We start from the raw sequence: 20,473 nt of genomic DNA, 5'->3' as shown, positions 1-20,473 counted from the left end.
AAATAGCTCGAACCTCTAATTTTACCCTAAAAAACTGTTTACCAAGCAAGGCCATAATATATAGTTAAAAAGATTTTATAGTATAAAATACACTGATGTATTTCAAATTATTTAAAATTTCATTTATCAGTTATATACTTAACAAATCAAAATTATTATTTTAGCAAAAATTAAATTTGTAAAGTCAATTTGAGAATGCATAATGATGAATATAAATAAGGTATCTCACACATACCTTAATTGAACTATGGGTAAATTTTAAATAAAACCCTTGTGGTTTCACTAATTTTCAGATAAACGACTATAGTTTACTTTTTGTCAAAACGATGATTGAGGTTTTATAGTTTTAAAAAAACAAGGACCTTTTGGATTAATGCTATTAAAACCATCTTTAACGACCTAAAAATGAAAATTTTCAAGAATTAAAGTTGTTCAATGTCATATTTGCTATGGAACTACATTTTCGATTTTTAAAAATCATAATTTTTGGAACTTTCTCTCTCTTTACCAAACGTCATCTAAATAATCTCAAAATAAAAAAGTTGAAGAATTAAAGTTGCTTAGAATATTAGTAGTTCTTAAAATATGTCATTTTTGAAGTCAATGGTGATTTTAATAGTATCAATCGAAAAAGTCCTTATTTTGCTAAAATGGAAAACTTCAGTCCTTACTTTGAAAAAAACTAAATCACGGTCTTTTATCTGAAAATTAGTGAAACCACAAGGGTTTTATTTGAAATTTACCCTTAAGCTAATTAAGTTTGAATTATAAGTTACAATATTGTATAAATTGATGGAAATTCACCTACCAAAAACAATGAAAATTCAAATCATATATTTAAGAAATAAATTAAGACAGTTATGGAAACAAAGGAAATATAAGGGATAATTCCCAAAATAACTCCTGTAATTTTCCTAATTTTTAAGATGGTTGTGTGTGATTTTTTTTCCATTTTTGACCGTTGATGACTTTAAAATAAAATATTATAATAATTAAAATTGTTTAGTATCATATTTACTATGAAATTAAATTTTTTATTTTCCAAAATCATCATTTTCGAACTTTCTCTCTCTAAACATTAAGTTTCTCTCTCCTGATCAAGCATTATCTAAATGATATTTTTCAACAAAAAAAAACAAAAAAACTACGGTCACCTATTTGCAAATCAGCGAAATCATAATAGTTATTTGTGGAACTATCCTTTAAAATTATATGGAAAGTGTAAAAATACCCTTAAGGTTAACAACCAAAATAATTTTACCTTTAACGTCTAAAATGTTGTAATTTTACTCTTAATGTTAACAACCAGTAACAATTAACGTTAACAAATTGAGTTAATTTGAAAAATAATTAACCAAATTGTTTCCTTAGTTACGAATCTTGTCATCTACACTTTACATATGTATCATTTTTATCACTAATTAGTAAGAGATCACCAACACATTAATAGATGTGATAAAAATAAAAATTATATTGTATTTTGTACTAATATGAAACTAGTGCAGAATAAGAAACAAAATATCTGCGTTTTTAAGGGTAAATTACACCCATGGCAACTGAACTTTACTCATTTTAATATTATGGCCACTGAACTTCAATTCTTAACTGTATGACAACTAAATTTTACACTTTGTAACACCGGTGGCCACTCAACTTTTAACTAACTCTTCAATATGACCGTTAATCACCTCAAAACGAAAATTTTCAAGAATTAAAGTTCCTTAGAACATAATTAACTCTTCAATTTTTTTTTGTTTTGAGACCGTCAATGGTCGTTTTGAGGTGATGAGTGGCCACTGATGTTAAAAAGTGTAAAGCTTAGTGGCCATACCGTTGAGAATTGAAGTTCAGTGGGCATAATGTTAAATGGGTAAAATTCAGTGGCTAAGGATATAATTTACCCTGTTTTTTAATGATGTCTGGAATTGACCCAATTTGCTAACTCTATGGGTAAAATTTTCTTTTTGACTGTCAATATTAGGGTAAAACAGCACCAGTCAACGTTAGGGGTATTTTTTACATTTTATCCAATTATATATTAGGAAATGAAATTAAGACAGTTATGGAAACAAAATTTAAAATATATATATATATATATATATATAGAAATTCATCTCTCTCTAATTCTTCTATTTCAGCAATGGCAAATATGCTAAGAAGATTAGTGTTTAAGCATTTGAAGAGAATAGTGAAGAAGAAAGCTCTTGTATTTTCAGACATTCCTCCAGGTTTTCTGGCTGTTTATGTCGGAAAAGAGCATCGGAGATTCTTAATTCCGGTCAGATTCTTACATTTTCCGGTGTTCATTTCGCTTCTGGAGAAAGCCGGAGAAGAATTTGGGTTTAAGTCCAGTGGAGGAATTGTTCTTCCATGTGAGGTTCTGTTTTTTAAACGAGTGTTGAAATTGCTTGAGAAGGATGAAAAGATTTATGGAGGTATGGATTTCGATGAGTTTTTTAACGTCGAATATTCGGGTTGCGGTGACGGGTTTGGGATTCGGGATTCACTGATAAGGAGTGACGGATCCATGATTTACTGAGAAGGGTGCTATGTTAATTTTTTTTTTTTTAGTGTTTTTAGATAAATAAAAATAAAGTCTCGTTCACCGTTATTATAGAATTTTCGGTGCTTTCTGACGACCAGTGAGTATTTAAGCCCCTCAAAACCCCTCTGAATCTGTGCCTGCTGGTAAGGGTGGTATGTCGTGATTTATCTAGGTGTTAAATTGATATTTTTGGGGTTTTTTTTGCTAAAATAAATTAAACCCCCATATAAGGTTTCTATGGAATTTTCATTATTTTCCGGGATCAGTGAATGCTCAAGCCTCCAGAATCTCCCCAGTATGCAAGGAGGAGGACAAAGTCTTTTTTTTTCTTCACCTCTCATGTACAAACATTGATCCTAGGTTCTACTGGCTTAATTGTGTTTTTTTATGTAATCTATGATTTGTGACTCGATTGTCGGATAATTAGTACCCGCGTTCATATAAATTTCAATAATGTTCTTATTTTGTTTCAATAAAATCACATATCTTTTTTTTACTAAATCAATTTGAATGTTTTTACGTCACTCTCGTATTGGAAATGTTGACATGACATCCACTCTTGTAGCTCAACATCATATCAACACCATATCAAGGTCGGCCTTGGGTTTAGGTCAGGAGTGCCCTGGCCTAGGGTCTAGGCCCAAAGCTAGAGGGACCCCAAAATTTTTATTAGGTGAGTGCATATACACAGGGGAAAAAATCCACAATAAAAAAACGCTTCATCGTCGCTTAGGGGCGCCTAGGCGGTTAAAAATCGCGTAGGGGCCAAAATAACACCCAGATGGACTAATTAGAAAAAATAAAGTAGGATTCTCGATTTCGAGCGCCTAGTATTTACTATGGAACCACGTTTTTTATTATCATTTTTGGAGTTTTCTCTCTTTTAAAAAAAAACAACACTTAAATGAACGATAGAATAGAATATCATAAAAAAAAATTAAGATTTTCTATTTTAAGGTCATCAACCGTCAAATTGGTTTGTAGTTTTGCAAATGGAAAAGGATCTCAGTCCTCTTTTTGCAACAACAAAAAATTACAGGCACCCATCTACAAATCAGCGAAATTACACGAGTTAATTTTGGAATTTTTCCTTAATTATATATTAGCTAGGGGTGCACTCAAAAATCCGGAAAAAATTTGCTGAGAGGGTAGGGTGGTTTATGAGTGCTAGATTAATATTCTTTTTAGTGTTTTTACATAAACAAAAATAAAGTCTCGTTTAGAATTTTCGACGTTTTTCGGCGACCAGTGGATATTTAAGCCCTCAAAACCCCTCTGGATCTGTCTCTGTTGATAAGGGTGGTATGTCGTGATTTATTTGAGTGTTAAATTGATATTTTTTGGGTTTTTTTGCTAAAATAAATTAAACCCCCATATAAGGTTTCTATGGAATTTTTGTTATTTTTCCACTATATATAGCTTGATTACACATGCTTTACACGCTTAATGAGCTAAGTCACGCATGAGCAGTTCAGCGGTATTCGGTTCCATAAAAGTTCGATCTCATTCAGTTTGATTTATAAACGAGTCGAGGTTGAACACGAGAAAACTCAGCTCGAAAGCTCTCGAATAAGCTCGATTATAATGTGAATGAACATGATCATGAACAAGTTTGGTTTGATTGTTTTTTAGGGTTAATTACAAATAACTACGCTTTGGTTTGGCCAATTTGCAGACCGGTACCTGTGATATTTTTTTTTTGCAAATGCAACCACGTGGTTTGTAAAATTTTACAAACACAATTCTGTGGTTTGCAAAATTTTACATTTGAGTTCACTTTGTCAGAATTTGGTTGAAACCTCGAAATGAAAATTTTCAATAGTTAAATGATATTTTAAGCAACTTTAATTATTCAACTTTTTAGGTTTGAGGTCTTAGGTGTTTTTTTTATGAGAGAGAGAGATAATGTTTAGAGAGAGAAAACTCTAAACATGGTGATTTTAAAAAATTAAAAATGTGGTTCCATAGTAAATAGGATACCAAACAACTTTAATTCTTGAAAATTTCCATTTTAAGGTCGTTAAAAAAACATGTAAAATTTTGCAACCACATAGTTGTGTTTGCAAAAAAAAAAAAAAAAAAAATCATAGATACCAGTCTGCAAATCGATCAAACCACAGGATAGTTATCTGTAATTAACCTATCTTTTAATAATAGTATTTCAATGAACGGAAAAATGTAAAAACGTATTTTTTATGTAAACTTTTGTTTCAAAGGTTTCAAAGTTTTGTATTAAATATATTTTAAATGGACATAATTAATGAGTTGTTCGTGAATAAAATTTATGAAAGGAATTAACGAGCAGCTCACGAATATAATATTAGCTCAAGCTTGACAATTTTTTAAAAAGCAAAACATGTCAAAGTTCAGTTCGGTTCGATTACATCTCTACTAATAATACTTACGGGGTGTTTGTTAGAAGGGATATAGGAGGTTGGATAGGGATAAAAAAACACGAGATAAGTTATCCCGTGTTTGTTTGGGAGATAGAAGAATGAGACAGATGAGGGATAAACCTCTTATCCCTCAAATCCTATACCCAGGAGGGGGGTGGTATAAGGAGGTGGGATAAGCTCATGCGATTTTAATAGGATGAAAAAGTTCATCTTATCCCTCAAATTAATGTTATGCAGTTTAAATAAGGTTAAAATAGTAAAATGTATTATTTTATCCCTATCCATATCCCACGTACCAAACATTGAATAATAATTCTCGACTATCATATTTTTATCCTTATCCCAACCATTTATCTTTGTCCCTATCCCAACCTCTATCTTTATCCCTATCTCAATAGAATACCAAACGTCCCGTTAGGATAATGCTTTGTGACGCTTTAGTATTTTTCTTTTTTGTTTTTTTATATATATTTATAATGGATATCTGGTTAATATATATAAAATATGTTTATATTAGTCTCTCATAGGAGACCTATTACTTCACTTTTGGGGTAAATTATACCCATGGCTACTGAACTTTACAATTTTAACATTGTAGCCACTGAACTTTACACTTTTTAACACCGGTGGCCACTCAACACCTCAAAACGACCGTTGATGGTCTCAAAATAAAAAATTTGAATATTTTTAGAGAGAGAAAGCTTCAAAAAATGTGATTTTGGAAAATAAAAAATATGGTTTCATAGTGAATGTGGTTCTGAACAACTTTAATTCTTGAATATTTTCATTTTGAGATCGTTAAAGGTCATTTTGAGGAGTTAGTTAAAATTGAGTGGCCACCAATATTAAAAAACGTAAAATTCAATGGTCATACCGTTAATAATTGAAGTTCAGTAGCCATAATGTTAAAATGGGTAAAATTCAGTGGTCATTGATGTATTTTACCCTTCACTTTTGTATAACATTTCAGCACTCGGGTCCGTGTCCATTTCCATTTCCTAACTATATTTTTTACAACTAACTATATTTTTTACAAATAATATTTCTCGATGTCCGTTTCAGTTTTCATTTTCGTTTCCATACAACATAACTTTTAGAATAATAAACTCGACCAATTAACAGTTTCCATTCTCGTTTCCGTACAACATAGCTTTTAGAGTAATACACTCGATCGACCAATCAATATATGAACAATACACTTTATATTTTTTTCTCCTATCTATATTGTTTTTCTACTGTAATTATTTGCGGATTTCTCTCCACCATCCAGGGAAAAAAAAAAGGAAAAAATCTGACTACCAAGCTAATGTGCCTTTGTGCTTCCATTTTCGGGCATAACGGTCTACGAGTGCCTTGGCCTTGTCCGGAGCAAAGAATCGTGCCTGCACATTATCACGATTTCAACATTTTACGCGACAAGACATTCGATGAAAACAATGGAACTAATTAAGGCGGGCGGTCGGTACTCACTTGTATAAACATCCTTTGAGCATCCCCAACGTTACCGTTTTCTTTCAATATAATTCCCTGCTTCGTAAATGAGGCGGTTAAGGTATATGAGTACTTATGCAAACTTAAATCGAGTTCAAATGGAAAAGCATAAAGTACGGGACAATCTAAGCAAACGTAAATGAAGCCGATAAGGTATATCAGTACTTATCCAAACTTAAATCGAGTTCAAATGAGAGGAAAACCATAAACTACTGGATAAAAACTAAGCAAACGTAAAGGGTTAAGTGCAAAAATACCCTTAACATTTTGGGTGAGGAGCAATTTTATCCATAACATCTGAAATGGTGCAATTTTACCCCTAAAGTTGGAAGCCAATAGCAATTTTACCCCTAACGTTGATAAATTGGGCCTATTTGAGAAATAATTCATCAAACTGTTTTCTCGGTCATGAATTTTATCATTTACATTTCACACGTGCGTCATTTTATCCGTAACAAATCACAAACATATGTTGGAATGTGAAAAAAATAAAAAATAAAAAAAATACTGTCTTCTGTATTATATTAGATAAAAAAAAATTCAAAAACTTCACCGAATTTATAAATATTAATCTCCAATTCTATTATAAATTATAAAAAACATGAAATCTTTTTTTAGAACGAATTACTATCCAATTGGTGCAGAATAAGGAACAAAAATATGTGTTTTATAATAGTGTCCGAAATTGACCCAATTTATCAACGTCAGGGGTAAAATTGCTATTGCCTTCCAAAGTTAGGGGTAAAATTGCACTATTTTAGACGTTAGGGGTAAAATTGCTCCTGACCCAAAACGTTAGGGGTATTTTTGCACCTTAACCCCAAACGTAAATGAGGCAGTTAAGGTATATCAGTACTTATGCAAACTTAAATCGAGTTCATATGAGAGGAAAACCATAAACTACGGGATAAGGTAAGAAAACGTAAATGAGGCGGTTAAGGTATATCAGTACTTAGGCAAACTTAAATCGAGTTCAAATGAGAGGAAAACCATAAACTACGGGATAAGCTAAGCAAACGTAAATGAAACCGTTAAGGTATATCAGTACTTATGCAAACTTAAATCGAGTTCAAATGAGAGGAAAACCATAAACTACGGGATAAGCTAAGCAAACGTAAATGAAACCGTTAAGGTATATCAGTACTTATGCAAACTTAAATCGAGTTCAAATGAAAGGTAAACCATAAACTACGGGATAAGCTAAACAAATGTAAATGAGGCGGTTAAGGTATATGAGTAATTATGCAAACTTAAATCGAGTTCAAATGAGAGGAAAACCATAAACTACGGGATAAGCTAAGCAAACGCAAATGAGGCGGTTAAGGTATATGAGTACTTATGCAAACTTAAATCGAGTTCAAATGAGAGGAAAACCATAAACTACGGGATAAGCTAAGGAAACGTAAATGAGGCGGTTAAGGTATATGAGTACTTATGCAAACTTATATCGAGTTCTAATGAGAGGAAAACCATAAACAACGAGATAAGCTAAGCAAACTCAGGATCATAAAAGCGAAAAAAAAAAAAACGGTTACCTTTGCTAGGTAACCGCGGAAATCATCGGGGTGACTAGAGATAAGCTGATCGTAAACAGCAACAGCATCACTCACGTGTCCCCAATCCGAATAAGCCTTTCCGAGAAGCAAGTTTACCTACAAATACATTTCAATTAATATAAAATATACAGAAAAATACTAAAATATTCCCGGCATCGGCATGTCTTCATACGACCAGGCGAACACCTTGTGATGATTCCGTAGTACTTTGTCAATCGCACATTATCCTTCGGGGGATAAGTTTGGGGAAATTGATACGGTAAAGACCGCAACTTACTTGAATAGGATCCACCTCCTGCTGATCATCAACTTCAGCTGATTTTTCGGAGTTCAGACGATCACGGGTAGCCAAGAGGAACTGAACCGCCTTTACAAAAGGAAAAACAACGTTAAATAGTGGAAACAAAATTTGATTCGCTGCATTCGTAGATCCACGATGCGTGTGCAGATGAGTTAAAGCAAAATAACGTATTATCAAGAGAGCAGCGAGCCAAGAACATAACGAACATTTCAAGGTAAATTACATACATTGTGTACAACCTGTCATATTTCACACTTTGGTGTTCAACCTTCAATTTTGCAGACAAAAGTGTACAACCTTTTGGTGACCTCCCACTAAAGTGTTCAGCCGGTAATTATGATCGGTCAACGCGAAGTCAACGCACCACATCAGCAATTTGACCTCTTTAAAAGTCAAAAGTTGACCGGCCAATGCAAAGTCAACGTGCCACGTCAGCAATTTTGATTTTTAAGGAGGCCAAAAACATAACGAACATTTCAAGGTAAATTATATATATGGTGTACAACCTTTGTCATATTTCACACTTTGGTGTACAACCTTTAATTTTGCACACAAAAGTGTAAACCTTTTGGTGACCTCCCACTAAAGTGTACAGCCGGTAATTATGTCCGGTCAACACGAAATCAACACATCACATCAGCAATTTGACCTCTTTAAAAGTCAAAAGTTGACCGGCCAATACAAAGTCAATGTGTCACATCAGTAATTTTGACTTTTATAGAGGTCAAATTGCTGACATGATACGTTGACTTCGGGTTGACCGGTCATAATTACCGGCTATGCATGCGAGGTCGCCAAAAGGTTGTACAGTTTTGTGTGCAAAATTGAAGGCTGTAAACCAAAGTATAAAAAATGACAAAGGTTGTACACCACATATGTAATTTAACCAACATTTCACGATACTAAAGTAATTACCAAATAACGAATTATCCGATGCATCTAGTAAAAGTCCGAGCATGAGCCTGATGTCATACCTCATCCGGTTTCTTCGCAGCAAGCAATGAATTGGTAAGGCCGCGTACAACTTCAAAATCGACATTTTTCGATACCTATCACGTAGTTTCAATCATCAGCAAACACAGTATAACACTTATAAAAAGCCTAATACATCATTTCCTCCCTGCACTTGTCCAAAAAAGCTTGATTGACCCCCTAAACTTTCAAAGTGTCCCGATAGCCCTCTCAACTTGCATAAAATGTTCAGTTAGCCCCTAAACTTGCGTAAAATGTAATCAATTGATCACTCAGTTGCAAAAAAAAATATATTAAATGCGGAAGATGTATTCCACCCATGTTAGAATGTTATTACATAATTCAAAAATGGCTTAATACATCATTTGCCTCCTCAACTTGTCCAAAAAACTTGATTGCACCCCTCAACTTTCAAAGTGCCCCGATAGCCCCCTCAACTTGCATAAAATGTTCGAACTTGCGCAAAATGTAATCAATTGATCACTCGGTTGCAAAGAAAAAAAGTAAGTTAAATGCAGAAAATGTATTAAACGCGTCTTAAAAAAAGTAAAACGACCAAGATCGGGGTATGTGGTTCTAATATTAGAGAAGATAAGTTTTATAGTTGAGCAAGCAATAACTTCCTTTTTAATCTATTTTTGAATTATGTAATAACATTTTAAGATACGTGGAATACATCTTCTGCATATCCCGATCTTGGTCGTTTTACTTTTTTTAAGATAAGTGGAATACACCTTCCACATTTAACTTACTTTTTTGCAACCGAGTGATCAATTGATTACATTTTGCGCAAGTTCAGGGAGCTAACTGAACATTTTATGCAAGTTGAGGGGGCTATCGGGACACTTTGAAACTTTAGGGGGCCAATCAAACTTTTTGGACAAGTTCAAGCCCAAATGATGTATTAAGCCCTTATAAAAACAGGTAAAACGTCACAAGGATCAACACTGACCATCGAAGAGATCCTGTATGCAGCAGCACTCCCCGCATAATCTCTAAGCTCATACTTAACCTCACCGAGCAAGCGGAAAACATCAGGATCTGTAGGTTTCGCCTGAAAATTTCAATTTTATGAATCAGTTAAGTTTCTAAACTACAAAAATTCGGAGAAGAAATGAGACACGTAACACATCGCACATTGGATACTGTAAACCTTTGCTAGGTCCTGAAGCAGAGAGGCTGCTCGAGCATAATCTCCCAATTCCGCGAAGGTTACTGCCGCTCCCTGCACGAACTCTTAAGTGAATTCAAATTACTGTACTTAAGTAGACTAAAACCAAGAACTCAGTAACTTACTTCAAGTGCAACAGGATCTTTGGGAGACACGCCAAGAGTTGCCTCGTATTGTTTCAACCGTGTCTGCCAAGTGAAAATTATGTCACGTGTCAAAACTGTGTCATCCCTGAATATTTGGAGTGTAAGTTTAGCGGCCGTAGGAGTAGGGAGGCAGGGACAATCACCCTAGATGGGAGAGTTGTTCAGGCCTCGGATTGCTTCCGGTATTTAGGATCTATTATCCAAACGGATGGAGAAGTAGATGGAGATGTTGCCCATAGGATTAAAGCTGGTTGGTCGAAGTGGAAGAGTGCTACGGGTTTCCTTTGTGATCCCGGCATGCCTAATAGATTGAAGGGAAAATTCTACCGGACGGCAATTAGACCAGCATTGTTATATGGTACGGAGTGTTGGGCAGTGAAACACTGCCACATCCATAAGATGTCGGTGGCGGAGATGCGTATGTTGAGATGGATGTGTGGTCACACGAGAAAGGACCGGGTGCGTAATGAAATAATTAGGACAAAAGTAGGGGTTACATCTATTGAGAATAAAATGAGAGAAAACCGACTAAGGTGGTTTGGCCATGTGAGACGTAGAGCACTTGATGCGCCGGTTAGGAGAACCGAAGAGTGGCAAAGGGATGTAGTGGTGAGGGGTAGGGGAAGACCTAAGCAAACTTGGAGGAGGGTGATCGAGAGTGATATGAGTTTATTGGGAATTGAGGAAAATATGGTAGTGGATAGGACGGAGTGGAGGGAGCGAATCTGTGTCGCTGACACGACTTGATTTTCACGGTTTTATATGATGGTTCATGTTAGCCGACCCCGAATCATTTCGGGACTAAGGCTTTGTTGTTGTTGTTGTTGTTGTTGTGTCAAAACTGTGTCATCCCATGGGAACTCAAAGCAATGATAAAACAGCATTCCATATGTGGAAAAGATAAGTGCAAATAAGTAATTCCTGCTTTCAATGATTCGCGGGAGGCAAGTGCTACGGATGTACCCTGCCCCCATTGGTGATCCGCCCCAAGGGGGACGGGACTCCACGATAAGAATCCTCATGGGATGGAAATGGGGATAGTTTTGTCTCCCGTGGTGGGGATAGGGAAAGGTATCCCCGCCCCATGGGGATCCCCGTCCCCGCCCCGTTAATCCCCGATGGGGGATTCCCGACGATTCCCCGTGATATTTGGATGATTTAAGTACATTTTAATTAGGTGATTGATTGTTTTTAGTTTTTATGGTTTGGAAAATTTGAGAATGATTTTGATATTTGGTGTTATTAGCTACTGATTCTTAAAAGTTTTAGGTATTACTATTTTTTTAAACATAAACGGCGATTCCCTACGGGGAACGAGTAATGGGGAAAAAGGTTTTGAAAAATATGTAAAAGGGGAATGGGGATCCCCGTGGGGACAGGGTGGGGACAAATCTATCCCCGTTTAACTCGCGGGGACGGGGATGGGAAATGCGTTCCCCGCCCCGCCCCATTTACATCCCTGAAAGTGCAGATTTAGCCTTAAAGTATGAAATGTTGCAAATTTAACAAAACGTTTCTAAGCAAGATCAATTTTAGCCCTACATCATTGAAAATTAGAAAAAACTGGTTTGACCGGTAACTTCAGACCATCCAAATATTAATTATGCCTAAGATATTTAGTGTATTACTAACAAAATTACAAAAGTTCTGTTAAAATGCTAAAAACTAAATCTGATACATACAAGTCGGTCACAAGTTTTTTTGTCAAACTGTCTAAAATATTTAATGTGTTATTAATATATTTATAGAAGACCAACAAAAAATGTACGGAACTAATTCAATTTGTCGACAAACTTGTTTGGAAGGTCCGATAGTCAAACCAATCTTTTTAAATTTTCGATAGCACATAGCCAAAATTGATCTTGTTTGGTAAATTTGCATCATTTCATAAGTTATGGCTAAATGTGCGCTTCGAAATTTGGCCCTTATCCCATGATTCACTACATTGATCGGAACTAACAACTAGAAAAAAAAGAATCATCACGGTTAGAGGAAATCCGAGAAAGTATCATCATCAAAAAAGCTGAAAATAATGCGTAAATGTTAATACCCATACATGGATTTACAGTAAAAAGTATCTCTTTCGAATAATACCTGAAGAGTAGCTTTCTCTTCTTCTGATAATTGTTTATCAACTGCTGTAATTTCTTCAGATGGATTATTACTGAAACATAAAAGACTCAGAAATCAAATGGTCTGTGGTCACAGCTAGCTTAGGAAAACACGGGCAGAATTAAATTTCACCAAGAGCGGACGTTAAAACCTTCAAAACACTAAGCATACATACCTTACAGAAGGAAGAAAGTCTCCGAGAGCAAAAACCAGACCAAAGACGAGAACAGCTACTCCGACTCCAATCTGAATCAGAAGTAGGAACCAGTAATAAGTGTCAGCCATTCGTTTCCGGCCAAATTCAGGCAATGTGTTTTATATTTTTTACCTTAGTACCAAGTCCAATTGTCTTCTTGTCAGATTCAACCGGGGCATCATAATCAATTGGTCCGTATGTTTTGATTTCATCTGTCTTTTTTTGTTCAAGTGCAGACCTGGGTAGGTACAGATGAATGATCCTCAGGGAAAAGAAATTTGAATTTGACGTAAACAGACTCAATCTCGCTAATCAACTGTTGTTTAGTGAGAGCAAGGGCGTAAACGAGCCGAACCAAACATGAACCTAGGTAGGTTCAGTATTGGCTCGTTAATATCTCAAGCCGAGCTTTGACCGAGCCGCTTTAACCAAATTCATCATAGGTATATAGAATAAGTACCATAGGAGACAAAAAAAACAATCACATTTTATAGCCGAGATTCAAGAATAGTAGATGTCGTGGTCGGAGAACACAAACTCAGAAAAACTTAAAACAATTAAATATATATTGAAGTTTGTAATGTATTTTACTTTTTTTTGTCAAAATTTAATTTTCTTAGCTAAAAAATTAATGAAATATAAACAGTGATTAAAAAATAATCGAGCCAGTTCGCGAGCTTTCGAGCCGAACCTAAGGAAGCTTAAGCTCTCGAACCAACCCCAAACTCGAGTCAAGCCCTATCGAGCCGAGCTTTGACCAAACCGAGTTTTATATGGGATTGAGATTTGGAGGGAAAAGAGCTAGGGGTAAGAAAGTAATTTCAGTTACAATGGGACCCGCTTTTTATAAGGATGGATTAAAAATGGGTGACGTGGAGCTTTGACCGGTCATAATTACTGGTTGTACATTTTAGTGGGAAGTCACCCATAAAGTGGTGGATTTTGCGTGCAAAAACGAAGATTGTACACCAAAGTGTGAAATAGGGTAACATTTGTACACCTCGTTATGTAATTTACCCAAAGAAACAGAAACCCAAAGAGACACAAAACGCGGAAACGCTACTGAAGAAGAGTTTCTGTGCAACATAGTAGAGAAACAGTATACTTGAGCAGTTAGTTAGTTATTCCAAATAGACCTATAGGGGTAGTGAGCAGAGGAGTAGTAGAACACGGGCCATCTATGTTGCACAGAAACTCTTCTTCTTTAGCATTTACACGTTTCGTGTCCGTTTCCGTTTTTGTTTCTTTTCTGTTTCCTAGCTGTATTTTATTAAAAATAAGGCTTAATACCTTATCAGCCCCCCAAGTTGTCCCCATACTGCAACTGACCCCCGAACTTAGACTTGTGACAACTAACCCCTTCAATTTGCTTATTTGGAACAAATAAGCCCTCAAATTGCTCAATTGGAATAAATAACTCCTCAAATTGCTTATTTTGGAACAAATAACCCCTAAACCTAAAAAAAACATTCAACATAATATAATATCAGAAGTAAAAGATTTCCAAAATATCGGTTGTTAATCTACTAATACATTAACTACAGGGCAAAAAAACTCCCGAAATCACAAATATTAACCTATTTGAAGGGTTATTTGTTCCAAATAAGCAAGTTGAGGGGGTTAGTTGTCACAAGTCTAAGTTCAGGGGTCCGTTGCAGTATGGGGACAACTTGGGGGTGAGAAGGTATTAAGCCAAAAAATAATGTTTCTCGGTGTCTATTTCCGTTTCAGTTTCCATTTCTGTGCAACATAGCAGGCCATTTCTTTTTATTTCACCCTGAAAATGAATCGATGACCAAGCAATCAAATGCATAAGGCTCGGCTAACGTAATCATAGCTATTCTGATCAAAGGTTGCACAATAAATCAACAAAAGATTACTTCTAAGCATTACAACAAAAAGAAGTTTCAAGTAAGCATGCCTTCCATGAATTCTGAATGGTATGAAATGCACCTTCTAACTGCTTGAAGCCGTTCCTCGAAATCAATGTCTATAGTTTTAGACTTCCCGTCAAAACGAGAACTCAAACCAGGCGCCTCTGCAAGTAAAATTCATGCAATGTAACGGAGAAGAAACGTATTATATATTCACAAGAGCTCATACTAGATTGAATGAAAATCATGATCAAACAATGCCAAGCTTTAAAGAAAATGCAAGGTCTATGTTGCACCGAAACTTTTCTTCGGTAGAGTTAAGGCGTTTCATGCCCATTTTCATTTCCATTTATGTTTCCTAGCTATATTCTCATAGAAATAACGTTTTCCGGTGTCCGTTTCAATTTTCCTTTTCGTTTACAATAGTTGTCAAAGGCGCGAATTTTCCTTTTCGTTTACCATAGTTGTCAAAGGCCCGTCTGAGGCAAGACTTAGGGGTTAGCGCCTTTTTATTGTGTGAGTCAAGCGATGTCAACCAGGTGTGCGCCATGGCTAGCCTCTCACCTTGAGTGGGGCGTGCACCTTGGTTAGCCTCTCGCCTTGAGTGGGGCGTGCCTAGGCGTAATTGTAAGGTGTTTTAGGGTTTTTTCGGCTTCTAATCACAACCATAGGAAATCTTCATGATGAAGAGCTCACATTAAACTAGAAAAGGAAAAAAGAAAGGAAAGGAAAGGAAAGAGATGAGCTGCAAATTTAAAGGACAAAAAGGCTTGACACATCCCCAGCCTCCCATGTTGTCCAAAAATTGCAACCCACAACTTCAAAACGTTAACTAACCCCCTAACTTGCTTATTTAGAACAAATAACCCCTCAAATAGGTTAATATCTATGAGTTTTGGAGTTTTTTGTAAGCAATTTGAGGGGGTTAGTTGTAATGTTTTGAGGTTTAGGGGCCAGTTGTAGTTTTTGGACAATTTGGAGGATTAGGGATATATTAGGCCGGACAAAAAATGCAAAACTCTGATCTCCTCCATTAGTTTTTAGAGACTAGGGACTTTTTAGATGATGAGTACCTTTTGAGATTGAGAAATGTTTTCCCAGACCTTAAAAGGAATTTTCCATCTTTTTCAGCTAAGAGCATCTCCAATAGAGGGTGCCCAAAAGAGTGCCAGCTGATGTGGCATCAGGTTTAGCAACTTTTAAAGGGTACCTACTATTAGAGTGATTGTGGGTGCCAAGGAAAGTTGCCAATTTTTGGCAACCTCTTGGCAACCTTGTTTAATTATTTTTTAATATACTCTCTTAGAAATAATAAATCTGGAACATTTTATTTATAATAAAATAATAATTTGTAGGATTATAGTGGCAACTTTTCAAGCAACCTCTATTGGAGCATTTTTTAAATTAAAGTTGCCAAAAATGATGTGGATGAAAGAGACAATAAAATACTATATTTTAATAAGTTTTGGTACTCTTTTAGGCACCTCTATTGGAGATGCTCTAAAGGCAACATTTAGTAAATGCAGAATTGTTTTCCTTAAAAGATGGAAAAGCTGAGAAAGCTGCTTTCACGAAAAGCACAATTTATAACTTTTGGGGAAGTAGTTTTCACAACTTATTAGAAATGCTTATATTAAATTTTTTTGGACAAAAATAACCATAATTTTCAATATAACATAATATATATTTTTTGACTTTTACAACTTTTATCATGTATTTACCAAACACTTATTTGCTTTTTCCCATAGCCACGTTGCCCCATAGCAGAGTTTAATCTTACTCGAGGAATAATTCCTATTACACTATTAGTTATTAACTAACTTAGTGTTTAGTTGAAGTTGAACTTTAGTCTTTAGATTTAAATTTTATTATGAATTATAAATGTCTTAGTAGGTAATTAGAATTTATCTCATGGATTTTATGATTAAGATTGTTGTCATTTGACTATTTGTGTCATTTTAGAAATGTGAAGTGTTGCTATTTATAATTATCCATAAAAGTAGATTGACTCCCTAAACTTTGTAAGTCTCCCTAGCTCCTTAAACTTGATTATTTCGTATCAGAAACTCTCTGAACTTGTCCATAAAAGTAGGCTCCCTGAACTTCATAAGTGTCTCACAAACTCCCTAAACTTGATTATTCCGTAACAACTAAATACAAAAACCATAATACTAACTCTCAATCCCCATCCATTCGATCTCCCAAACCTGCAATATTAACTCTTACAATAAGTTGAAAGGTAGGAGAAGAGAAAGAATTACCTCTCGGATAGATGAAGATGTATTTTTAGAATTTTTTTTAATAGGTTTAAGTATTTAGTTGTTAGTTCAAGGAATTGGTGAGACACTTATGAAGTTCAGGGAGCTAATCTAATTTTATGGACAAGTTTAGGGAGTTCGTGATACGAAATAATCAAGTTCAATGAGCTGGTAAGACACTTGCAAAGTTTAGGGAGCCAATCTATTTTTATGGACAAATTAAGGGAGCTGGTGATGTATTAGGCCTTATAATTAAATGTGATATCATACAATTTATCCTAATACACGTGGACCAATAAGACACTCCCTCCTCAACAATAACCATCTGAGCCACGTGGACCTCAAATTTTAGACCTCAAGGTCACGCATATTTCTACCTGCACCCAACGTTGTGACTCTTTGAACCACGTGCTACCGTTACAACCGTTTTTGGTTGACAGGAGGCTCTCACTATTGAACTACTGCCACGTGAACCTCTACCCTCATTAGGGTACACACCCTGGTTCTCCTATTAATACAAGCTACACAGTACTTAATTCATTCTTTTGGCTCACCTAAGCTTTCATACTACTAAGTAACCTTCTCCTTCATTGAATTGGACATCGGAGCCGGGACACGGCTTGAACCTTTTGTTTGATAACCCATTTAATCACTTAAATTAAAATGTTAAGCACTTATTTAATTTAAGTGCGTTTGATAACGGTTGTTTCTTCACCACTTAAATTAGTTAATTAAGTTAAAAATCACTTATTTTGATAAGTCAAAATATTTTGATAAGTCAAAATATTTAACTTAACATTTTAAGTTAAACATTATCAACTAATATTTTTATAAAAGTTACATCATTCAATACTTTCAGCACTTATAATATTCATCACTTAAAATTCAGTACTTAATTTTCAGTTTTATCAAACAGCACCTTAGTTCAAGCACTAGAGGGTCATATCAAGCTCAGTTCAGATTACATACATCAATATGTTATTTTGTTTTGGTGCACCTTGTATCACTCAGGCACTGCCTGAGCCTTGCACCTTGTGCCTTAGTGCGTCTTGCCCCTTTCACAACTATGTCGTTTATGTGCAACATAAACAACATGTCATAAGCAATGATTACTCAGAGTAGGTTATGTTGCACGGACACCGAAAAACATTATTTCTAAATAACTATGTCGGTTATGTGCAACATAGGCAAGATGTCATAAGCAATGATTACTCATAATGTTGCACGAACACGGAACCAGACGTCGGAAAAAAGTACTTCTAAAACAACTATGTCATTCACGTGCAACATAGGCAAGATGTCATAAGCAATGATTACTCATAGTAGGTTTGAATTTGAGCACCTATGTTGCATGGACACGGAAAAGGACACCGAAAAACATTATTTCTAAAACAACTATGTCATTTACGTTGCAACATAGGCAAGATGTCATAAGCAATGATTACTCAGAGTAGGTTTGAATTTGTCACGAAACCAATTGAACTAAAAGTTTAAGCTGATAGTTATAAGCCTAATTCATATTAATATCCGACAGAATTTGAGCACCTATGTTGCACACCTCCACGCGAAAGCTTGAAACGTGTACAACATAGACTCATCCTACCATTTGTTAAAATGTAATTAACAAATGGGATCACCAGGAGTCGAACTCTCAGACCATTTGGTCAAAGAGGCATGATACCATGTCATGTAAACATTCAAACTAAAAGCTTAAGCTTATAGTTACTCAATTTATATTAATATTGACATAATTTGAGCACCTATTTTGCACGGATACGGAAACGGACACCTAAAAACATTATTTCTAAAACAACTATGTCGTTTACGTGCAACGTAGGCAAGATGTCATAAGCAATGATTACTCATAGTAGGTTTGAATTTGAGCACCAATCTTACTAAGAAAATGGACACCGGAAAACGTTAATTCTAAAACACATAAACGCTACTAAAGACAACTAGAGGAGTGTACGTGCAACATATGAGCATGTAGAGGAGTGTACACGCATAAACGCTCATGAGCAGCTCAGCGTTCAGCTCCATAAAAGTTTGACCATGTTCGGATCGATTTATAAACAAGTAGAGCTTGAGCACGGCAAAACTCAGCTCGAAAGCTCATGAACAGACTCAGTTATAGATTGATTAACAAGTTCATGAAGAAGCTCGATTATAATATCCACCAACATGCTCATGAGTAATCTTATTTCCATTATTTTTTTCAACATTAGTATTATTAGTTGTTATTGGGCTGTAGCTCATCAATTTTCTAATGAAAATAGCATGAGCAGACAAAGCTCGGCTCAATTACAGCACAAGCAATGATTACTCATAGTAGGTTTGAATTTGAGCACCAATCTTACTAAGAAAATGGACACCGGAAAACGTTAATTCTAAAACATACTTGATCACAATTCAAAATCCACACACAGAAAATTCAAAACCCCCAAATTCTAATCAAGATAATAATCAATGAAATCAAAATTGGTAATTTCACTTACGAGTAGGTGAAGAGCTGGACTTTTGTTTCAACGCCGTACCCTTCTCCTCCTTCGAGCTACTAACCTTCTTAGTCTGAGTTTTTCAAAAAATGGGGTTTCGTAAAATTCCGAACTCTCTACACAAAAACAAATAAATAGATAAATAAATAAATAAGAAAAACGCACTTTGTTGCTGCTGGGATTGCTTTTGGCGCCAAAACCACGGCTTTGCTTAGAATCAGAGCAGTCCACTCGAAATCTGAGAAAGCTATAACTGCTACTGCTTACTGTTGCTGGTATTAACATTCTCCGTTTCTGCAATTTCTCAATTTGTTTCTATTTTCTTCTTTTTTGTAAGGTTTTGATTTTTCTTTTCGATTTGATTTGATTGGGATAAGGTTTTTAACTTTATCATTTTCGTCTGATGTGGCGTAGCATTTTAATTAGGGATGTAAACAGGCGGGCCCTGGCGGGGAACGTATTCCCCATCCCTTTTTCCCAACTAGTCGGGGATTTTTCATTCCAGTCCTAAGAGCTCAACGGAGATAAACTTATCTCCATCCCCGTTTCCGCGGGAATTTCTATTTTCCGTTTGCACATTCTTCATTTCTCATTCTTTGCAGAGAATGCTGTTTATAAAAAATCAGTAAAGACAAAAAGAAACAGTGGGTAATAATCTCAAGAATTAACAATCTTTTTCAAATTTTTCAAATCACAACAAAAAAAACTAAAAAATTGAAAACAACCAATCACATAATTAAAATGTACTTAAATCATCCAAAAAAAATCATTTATCACAGGGAATAATCAGGGATCCTCATTGGAGATTAACGGGGTGGGAACGGGGATCCCGCGGGGCTGGGATACCCTTCCTCACCCCGCTTCATTCCCGTCACGGTGGATAAAATTATCCTCATCTCCGTCCCATAGGATCCTTATCGGGGATTCCCCGTCCCTGTCAGGGCAAGTCATCGATGGGGA

At 35.4% G+C, this 20,473-nt stretch overlaps 1 protein-coding gene across 1 annotated transcript; it reads right to left on the bottom strand.

Annotated features, from left to right (window-relative positions):
- Nucleotides 1-6,032: 6,032 nt before the first annotated feature.
- On the bottom strand, nt 6,033-19,897 carry LOC136220232 (uncharacterized). Its single transcript, XM_066008022.1, has 14 exons — nt 19,679-19,897; nt 19,514-19,586; nt 14,840-14,924; nt 13,019-13,124; nt 12,866-12,936; nt 12,673-12,742; nt 10,558-10,620; nt 10,415-10,486; nt 10,214-10,315; nt 9,264-9,338; nt 8,266-8,355; nt 7,968-8,084; nt 6,412-6,468; nt 6,033-6,323 (listed from the first exon to the last, which is right to left on the bottom strand). The coding sequence occupies exons 1-14, from the start codon at nt 19,796-19,798 to the stop codon at nt 6,237-6,239; spliced, it is 1,188 nt and encodes a 395-aa protein (XP_065864094.1). The 5' UTR covers nt 19,799-19,897; the 3' UTR covers nt 6,033-6,236.
- Between the last annotated feature and the right edge of the window lie 576 nt (nt 19,898-20,473).

Source organism: Euphorbia lathyris, chromosome 1, assembly GCF_963576675.1.
Source record: "Euphorbia lathyris chromosome 1, ddEupLath1.1, whole genome shotgun sequence".
NCBI classification, from domain to species: domain Eukaryota; kingdom Viridiplantae; phylum Streptophyta; class Magnoliopsida; order Malpighiales; family Euphorbiaceae; genus Euphorbia; species Euphorbia lathyris.
The sequence above is the reverse complement of the archived record's forward strand: the minus strand, read 5'-3'. Positions and strand labels throughout refer to the sequence as shown.

Bases quoted from the DNA above. Each gene is read 5' to 3' on its own strand.
- LOC136220232 (XM_066008022.1), bottom strand. From the start codon at position 19,798: ATGTTAATACCAGCAACAGTAAGCAGTAGCAGTTATAGCTTTCTCAGA. The intron at 19,587-19,678 runs GTGCGTTTTTCT...TGAAAAACTCAG, and splicing joins GCAATCCCAGCAGCAACAAA to ACTAAGAAGGTTAGTAGCTC. The intron at 12,937-13,018 runs GTAAAAAATATA...CTTCTGATTCAG, and splicing joins CAATTGGACTTGGTACTAAG to ATTGGAGTCGGAGTAGCTGT.